At 64.8% G+C, this 7,618-nt stretch overlaps 2 protein-coding genes across 3 annotated transcripts; one reads left to right on the forward strand and one right to left on the reverse strand.

Moving 5' to 3' along the window:
- Positions 1-628: 628 nt before the first annotated feature.
- On the forward strand, positions 629-4,217 carry PPP1CA (protein phosphatase 1 catalytic subunit alpha). The gene is made up of 7 exons (XM_050336573.1): positions 629-730; positions 1,270-1,401; positions 1,515-1,745; positions 2,327-2,431; positions 2,520-2,743; positions 3,438-3,572; positions 3,810-4,217. The coding sequence occupies exons 1-7, from the start codon at positions 676-678 to the stop codon at positions 3,918-3,920; spliced, it is 993 nt and encodes a 330-aa protein (XP_050192530.1). The 5' UTR covers positions 629-675; the 3' UTR covers positions 3,921-4,217.
- On the reverse strand, positions 4,022-6,446 carry RAD9A (RAD9 checkpoint clamp component A). Of its 2 annotated transcripts, none has more exons than XM_050336572.1 (11): positions 6,290-6,446; positions 6,141-6,211; positions 5,915-5,977; positions 5,710-5,824; positions 5,528-5,627; positions 5,244-5,353; positions 5,055-5,161; positions 4,919-4,983; positions 4,752-4,853; positions 4,446-4,656; positions 4,022-4,372 (listed from the first exon to the last, which is right to left on the reverse strand). In XM_050336572.1, exons 1-11 carry the CDS (start codon positions 6,321-6,323, stop codon positions 4,274-4,276), a joined length of 1,077 nt encoding a protein of 358 aa, XP_050192529.1. In that variant the 5' UTR covers positions 6,324-6,446; the 3' UTR covers positions 4,022-4,273. The 2 variants fall into 2 exon arrangements, with proteins under 2 accessions (XP_050192529.1, XP_050192528.1); XM_050336571.1 differs by having other exon boundaries at positions 5,915-6,049.
- Positions 6,447-7,618: the final 1,172 nt, after the last annotated feature.

The following is a 7,618-nucleotide window of genomic DNA, read 5'->3' on the forward strand; positions in this document are numbered from 1 at the left end:
CATCCCCGAGCTCTGTCAGGCGTCCCTCTGTGCCCCTCGTGTCCCTCTGTGTCCCCTACATGTCACCCTAACCCCAGTCCTGGGTACCCCCACCCGCCCTGGTCCCTCCTGGGCTGCCCCCAGCTCCACTCCGCCCCTATCCCTGTGCTCCCAGGAGCAGGATACGAGTGCCCATTTTCCCCCCCGTCCCCTCCGTGTCCCCAGGACCCCAGTCCCGGGGACTCCCATCTACCCCGAGGCTGCCTCCCCCACTCTATCCCTGCGCGTCCAGGAGTGGGACACGAGTCCCCATGGTCCCTCACGTCCCCTTTCCCGGGGTGTTCCCTTTCCCGGGTTATACCCTTTCCCGGGATGTCCCCCCCTTACTGGGGTATTCCCGTTCCCGGCGTGTCCCCCTAGCCCGGGATGTCCCCTTGCCCGGCTTCTCCATCTGCCACGCACGTCCCACCTCCACGAATGTCATCCTGCCTCTATGCCACCGCCGTGGCTTCCCGCACCCCTCCCCTCCGTGTCTGCGCTGTCTCCCATCTCCGTCGGGGTTGAGATCGGGACACCGGGACGAGGGGGACACCGGGGGGGCCGCTGTGACTCCTCCGAGCCGGCAGGGGGCGCCCCCGGGCGAGGGGAGGGGCCGCTCTGGGCGGGCGCGCGGGGCGTGGCGGCGCGCGGGCGGCCATGGCGGACACCGAGAAGCTCAACCTCGACTCCATCATCAGCCGCCTCCTGGAGGGTGAGGGGTTCCTACCGCCCCCTGACTCCCGGGACTGCCCCCCGTCCGCCCGGGGAACCCTCCGGGACCCGCCCGGGCCGCCTTCCGGGGTCCGCCCGGGCCGTGCCTCAGCCCCGCGGAGTGGGGGGGGTGGGGGTCCTCGGCCTAGGCCTGGCGGGGGCGGGTTAGGCCGCGGTGCTTTTGGGGAGGGGGGTCGGGGCCGGGTGGTGTTTGGGGCGCGTCCCCAAGGGGTTTGGAGGGCTGGAGATGAGCTTGGAGGATATGGGAGGAGTCTGTACCCCGCAGGGAGGGGGCTGGGAGATATGGGGGGGTCCCTAAGGGGTGTGGGGCGCTGGCGATGAGCCTGAGGATACGGGGGGGGTCCCCAAGGCGTGTGGGGATTGGAACTGAACCTGGAAGATATGGGGGGAGTCCCAAAGGGATCTGTATCCCGGCATGATGGGCTGGGGATGCAGAGGGGGTCCCCTAGAGGTGGGCTGCTGATGGGTTCCTGGGGCACTTTGAGGGTCTCTGACCCTGCTCTCTGGGGTGGGGGCCAGTCCAAGGGTCGCGGCCAGGGAAGAACGTGCAGCTGACGGAGAACGAGATCCGGGGGCTGTGCCTGAAATCCCGGGAGATCTTCCTGAGCCAGCCCATCCTGCTGGAGCTGGAGGCACCTCTCAAAATCTGCGGTGAGGACTCGATGGGGGGGGGGGGTGGTCCTGCACAGCCCCACGCTTCCCACGGGAAGGCAGGGGGGCTGTGGGGAGCTGGGGTTCCGCTCACAGCCTGTCCCCCACCTCAGGTGACATCCACGGGCAGTACTATGACTTGCTGCGGCTCTTTGAGTATGGGGGCTTCCCTCCTGAGAGCAACTACCTATTCCTGGGGGACTACGTGGACCGGGGCAAGCAGTCTCTGGAGACCATCTGTCTCCTGCTCGCCTACAAGATCAAGTACCCCGAGAACTTCTTCCTGCTGCGGGGCAACCACGAGTGTGCCAGCATCAACCGCATCTACGGCTTCTACGATGAGTGTGAGTGCCCAGGCTGGGTCCCCCCAAAATGCACCCCTCACTGCTGCTTGTCCCAGTGCTGTCCCACCCCAGCTGTGATCAGAGTAGTCCTCCTGCCCCCTCTGCCCTCCCACCGTGTCTTCTCCTGACCTCCCCCATGTCCTCCTGCCCACACGGTGTCTTCCTGCCCTCCAAGTTCTCCTGCCCCCTCCCACTCTCCTATGTCCTCTTACCACCTCTCCTTGTCCCCTTGACCTCCCATGTCCCCCATCCATCACCCTAATTGTGCTCCTGCCCACCCCATGTCCTGCTGTCCTTCGTTGTCTTCCTGTCCCCCTCCACATTCTCCTGTCCCTTTCTGTGTCCTCCTACCATCCCCTCCTGTCCTCTTGTCCTCCTCTGTCCCCCTGGCCATCCCAATGTCCCCCTGCCATCCTCATGTCCTCCTGGCCACTCCGGTGTCCCACCTGTCACCCCTTTGTCCAGCCCTGTGTCCTCCTACTACCCGCTCCACGCAGTCCCACCCTGTCCCCCTGTGCCCCCCTGCCACCCACCTCATTGCCCTCCCAAGGACACCCCCAAATCTTCCCTGTCCCCCCCAGGCAAGCGACGATACAACATCAAGCTCTGGAAGACCTTCACCGACTGCTTCAACTGTTTGCCCATCGCCGCCATTGTGGATGAGAAGATCTTCTGCTGCCACGGAGGTGAGAAAACCCCTTTCCAGGGATCTGGGAGGGGCTGTGGAGGGGCGGGATCTCTGTGCTGAGCTCTGGGGGCGCCCCCTCTCCGCAGGGCTGTCCCCAGACCTGCAGTCGATGGAGCAGATCCGGCGGATCATGCGGCCCACGGACGTCCCGGATCAGGGACTGCTCTGTGACCTGCTCTGGTCTGACCCCGACAAGGACGTGCAGGGCTGGGGGGAGAACGACCGCGGCGTCTCCTTCACCTTTGGTGCCGAGGTGGTGGCCAAGTTCCTGCACAAGCACGACCTGGATCTCATCTGCCGGGCACACCAGGTACCTTCGGGACCCCCAGAACGTTGGGGAGCACCCCTGGAGCGGGGATTTGGGTTCCCAGGGGGTGTTGGCTATAGAGCAGGTGTGGGTACCCCAAGGATTTGCCCCCCAAGGGCAGTGTGTACTCCAGGTGTGGGACATGAGGGGGATTTGCTCCCCTTTGGGGGATTGTTGGGAGTGTGTAGACAGGATTCCTGGGGGGATTTGCACTGGGATTTAGGTATTTATCCTAGGAGGCTGGCAGTTTACCCCAGGATTTGGGTATTTTCCTTGGGATTTGGGCATTTGTGTAGAGATGGATATTGGCCCCAAGGGGGAAAAATTTGCCTGACATTGACCCGGGGGGGTGGGCATTTGCCCCCTGAGAGCCAAACTTTTGCCCCAGGGGAGTGGTTATTTGCCCAATGGGGGTGGATATTTGCCCCAGGGGAGTGAGTATTCGCCCCAGAGGGGGAAATACTTGCCCTGGGAGCCTGGATATTTTGCCCTGGGGCTGGAAGTGGGAATTTGCCCTGAGTGGCTGGGTGTTCACCCTAGGGGAGTGGATATTCATTCACCCTGAGGAGGTGAATATTTGCCCCTAGGGGGTGGCTGTTTGCCCCTGAGGTTGGATGGTGGTCCCAGGGGGGTGGTTATTTGCCCCAGGGGGTGGTTTTCTGCCAGTGGCTGCTCAGGATGTGCTCCCCTTATGCAGGTGGTGGAGGATGGCTACGAGTTCTTCGCCAAGCGCCAGCTCGTCACCCTGTTCTCGGCCCCCAACTACTGCGGCGAGTTTGACAATGCGGGCGCCATGATGAGTGTGGATGAGACCCTCATGTGCTCCTTCCAGGTGGGCTGGGCAGGGGGAGGACACCCCCAATTCCTGCTGGGGGGGCCGGGAGGAAAGCGGAGGGCGCCGAGGCGTTCTGCCCTGGGGGCAGAAGGGGAGTGGGGCGCTGGGGTGGGATGGTGTGAAGCCCCTTCTTCGCCCATTTCTCTCCCTCCCCTCCTGCATTTCTCTCCCCCCCTCACCCCTTTCTGACCCATTTCTTTCCCCCCTGACCCATTTCTCCCCTTTGCCCCCCAGATCCTGAAGCCAGCTGACAAGAGCAAGGGCAAGTACGGGCAGTTCAGTGGGCTGAACCCTGCCGGGCGCCCCGTCACCCCCCCCCGAAACTCTGCCAAAGCCAAGAAATGAGCCGTAGGAGCCGCCTCCCGCCCCGGCTGGGGTGCTGCTCACCCACACCCTGTCCCCCTCCCCTCCCCACACCCACACACACACACACAAAATCAGGTCGCTTTTGTTTCGACTCAAGTTTTTTTATTTGGAGGATCCTGTTCCCCGCCTCTTTGAGCCACGCTCCACCAAAGCAAGTCCAGTGCCAGGGCAGGGAGTGCTGGGGCGAGGGGGGAGCCCGGAGCCCAGCCCTGGGGTGGCAGCGGAGGGGGGGCAGGAGGAATTTTTTTGGGAATAAACTTGTAATGAATCGGGTCACTGGGGGGTGCCTGTGCTGGTGGCTGGATGCTGGGGGGGTGGCAGTGGCTCGGGGCTCAACATTCTCCATCGCTGTCCTCCGCCAGCACCTCCTGGGTGGGAGCCAGGCCGGGTCCCCCCGGTGTCAGCACCGAGCCAAAAAACAGGGAGCGGAACTGTGGGGAGAAAGGGAGAGGGTCAGGAGTGGGCTGTGACCACCCCCTGCCCCCAAGCACACCCATCCCAGACCTTCTTGTGAGGGGGTGTCCCTGGCACAGCTCTGTCCTCCTCCTCCTCCTCCTCCTCCTCCTGCTCCTCAGGGTCCCGGGGGGTGCACAGGGGGAAGGTGTGGCTGGGGGGTCCCCCCGATGCCCCCTCACAGCCACTGGTTTCCAGGGCAACCATGTAGGACTCGAGGTCATCGGCGAGGTTGTCGGCAGGGGTGGGCAGGTGGGACACGCTGATGGGGAGGGAGTGAGGAGACAGGGGCAGGGCTGGGAATGTTCACTCTGGTCCCTGCTGTTGGCAGCTGAGGGGGGTTCATGTGGAACTCACCCGTTGGTGGGGGGGGGGAGAGAGCTGCTTTCCAGGTCGGAGAGGGTGGCCAGCACCAGGTGAACCTCCAGCACGGTGTCATCCAGGGTGAAGATCACCGGCCTGGGGGCACAGAGGGGCTGAGGGCAGGGCTGGCACAGGGTGGGGGGGACAGCACCCACTCCTACCTGCCAGGCTCATCAAAGGAGATGGTGAGGAGCAGGTTGGAGGCCTCAGCAAAGGTCAACAGCCCCTGGGGACAAAGAGGGGGGTGAGGGGGGCTGGAGGGTGACACAGGGGCCGAGGGAACCCAGAGGGACTCACCCGAAATTCCTTGAGGCAGAAGGTGATGTGGGAGCCCGGGGACACGATCACTGACTGGAACTCGTCCTCAGCCAGCCACAGCTCCGTCACCATCATCTTGCTCAGCTCTGATGGGAGGAGGAGGTGGGTGAGGGGGCTGTGAGGGCACCCCAGGGCGGGCAAGGGGCTACTTCAGCCCACACGACTCACCTGCTTCGTCCTCCACATAGTTCCGGAGGCTGATCTTGCCCCCAGGGCCAGTCCCCAGCGTCACCTCAGCCAGCGTCGGGGGGAAATGGACCACAGCGTCTGCCAGCACACTGGGGGCACAGGGGGTAGGCAAGGGGGGCACATAAGCACCCCAAATCCCACAGGGCCAGCCGGGATCCCTCCTTCCTTCCGCCCTCATCCCCCTCTGCCCACCCCAGTGCCACCCCCACACCCTATGCCACCCCCAGTGCCATCCCCGTGGTGTCCCCTTGTCCCCCCCTCACCGTGCTGGGGCACAGAGGCGGCTGGAGCAGTGCTGGGTGTTGAACACGGCCTGCAGTCGTTCACACTCCTGGAAGGCCAGGTTATGTGTCTTGGTGACACCTGGCAGTGGGGACACAGGCTCAGCAGGGCAGCACACGGTGCCAGCATGTCCTCAGTGCTGTGTCACCCCCCTGGCACTCACCATACTTGCAGTGGAGCTGCAGGACCAGGCGGCTGGTGCGGGGCTTGAGCAGGATGAGGCATTTCCCCACCGACTTCTCCAGCGAGGGCAGCGAGCGGAACACGCCCAGGAAGGACTGTGGGCAGGGGATATGGATACAGGGACTGTCACCTGCCCGAGAACAACGGGTTGCTCGGGAGGGGGTGCCTGGGCAGGGGGTCCGCACCTTCATGTGGACTTTGCATCGGAAGCGCTCGGTGTCGGGTGTGGGGCCGCCCGGCTCGTACAGCTGGAAGAAGAGGGGGGCAAAGAGGAAGGAGACGAAGGCAGAGCGGGAGGAGTTGACAGCGCGCAGGGACAGCTGGTAACACACACACAGAGTGTTGGCACTGCCTGAAGGGACTGAAGAGGGCACGGGTGCCCCCCCCAGCTCCCCTCCAGCTGCTCCGTACCCCCTTCTCCGTGGGCTCCAGGTACAACTCGTCGCCGATGCGGGACAGGGAGTGCACGGCTCGGCCCAGCACTGGGAAAGAGAGGGTGAGTAGGGAGGGATGAGGCAGGGCCTGGGGGACCCCCCCACCGCCCCGTGCCCCCTGCTCACCTCTGACGTTGCCGCCCGCGATGACACATTTCATGGCACCGGGCGAGCACGTGGGGGCTTCGGGCCACGTCCGCCAGGCCCCGCCCCCGGTGAGACCACGCCCCCCGCTGGCGCCTGAGAGCTAGGCCACGTCCCCAGATTGCTCCCGCGGCCTCACCGTCCCCCTCCCTTCCCCACTGTTTTTGGTTTCCCCCCTTCTCGCCCCGCAGCCCCCCGCCCTCCCTAGCGAACTCGTAGTGGTCTCGCCCGCTCCCCCCCCCACTCCAACCCCTCCTGGTGGTTCCGGCCGCTTCACCCCCGCCGGTGCCTTCCCGGCTTCCCGCGCCCGCCTTGCGCCCGCCGCCTCCCCATTGGCTGGGAGTGCCACTCGGCCCCGACCCCGCCGTGTCCCGATTGGCCCGCGCCGGGGGCGCGCGTGACGACACGGCGCGAGAGCACCACGTGACCGGCGCGCGGGAGGGAAGAGCCCAGCTGCTACCGGGGGCTGCAGGTCCCGCCCTCTCCCGACTCGCTATTGGTCGGCGCTCGGAGTGACGTGCGGCTCGACCAATGGGGCTTCGACGAACCCCTCGGCGCCGCTCCCCGCGCTGGGTCCTTCCCGGGCCTTCCCCACCCGTCCCGGGGCTCCCCCGGGGTCGCTCCTTCCCTGTTCTCCCCAGCCCCTTGGCCCCCGCTTCATTCCCTGCAGCATCCCAGGCGGGGCTGCCCTCCCGCAGCATCGCCCGCTCCACCCGGTCCCTTCTCCTCTTCCCACATTCCAGGTGCTTCCCAGGAAGGAATACAGCTTCCCGTAGCTGCTCCGGTGCTCCCCGGGTTCCCGGGGGTTTTTTTATCCCTGCCTCCCGGGGGCAGGATGCTGCTCCCACATGCAGTGGTTAATGGTTAGTGGTCTCTCTCCATCCTGCAGATGCTGCTGGCTGTGCATCCCAGAGAATCATGGAATCCTGGAGTCGTTTTGGTTGGAAGGGACCTTAAGCTCCATCCAGTCACACCTCCCTGCCATGGGCAGGGACACCTTCCACTAGACCCAGTTGCTCCAAGCTCTGTCCAACATGGCCTGGAACACTTCCAGGGGTGGATTTTGGGGGTGTCCCCAGGATTCTGCAGTGGGAGGGGATGCTATAAATTCTGGGCTGGCCAGGTATATCCATGGGTTGTCCATAGAATCCCAGAATGGTTTGTGTTGGAAGGGACCTTAAAGCCCCCCCAGTCCCACCACCCTACCATGGGCCCAGACACCTCCCATTAGCCCAGCTTGCTCCAGGATGGCCAGGAGCACTTCCCAGGATGTGGCACAGGCTCCTGCAGCCGCCCATGCTCGCAGCCAGC

The sequence above is a fragment of the Myiozetetes cayanensis genome, unplaced genomic scaffold (assembly GCF_022539395.1).
Source record: "Myiozetetes cayanensis isolate MyiCay16 unplaced genomic scaffold, myiCay2020 scf6-25, whole genome shotgun sequence".
NCBI lineage: Eukaryota > Metazoa > Chordata > Aves > Passeriformes > Tyrannidae > Myiozetetes > Myiozetetes cayanensis.

Bases quoted from the DNA above. Each gene is read 5' to 3' on its own strand.
- RAD9A (XM_050336571.1), bottom strand. From the start codon at position 6,323: ATGAAATGTGTCATCGCGGGCGGCAACGTCAGAG. The intron at 5,354-5,527 runs GTGAGGGGGGGA...CTGTGCCCCCAG, and splicing joins CGCCTCTGTGCCCCAGCACG to TGTGCTGGCAGACGCTGTGG. The intron at 5,162-5,243 runs GTGAGTCGTGTG...TCCTCCCATCAG, and splicing joins CTATGTGGAGGACGAAGCAG to AGCTGAGCAAGATGATGGTG.
- PPP1CA (XM_050336573.1), top strand. From the start codon at position 676: ATGGCGGACACCGAGAAGCTCAACCTCGACTCCATCATCAGCCGCCTC. The intron at 2,432-2,519 runs GTGAGAAAACCC...CCCTCTCCGCAG, and splicing joins GATCTTCTGCTGCCACGGAG to GGCTGTCCCCAGACCTGCAG. The intron at 3,573-3,809 runs GTGGGCTGGGCA...TTTGCCCCCCAG, and splicing joins CCCTCATGTGCTCCTTCCAG to ATCCTGAAGCCAGCTGACAA.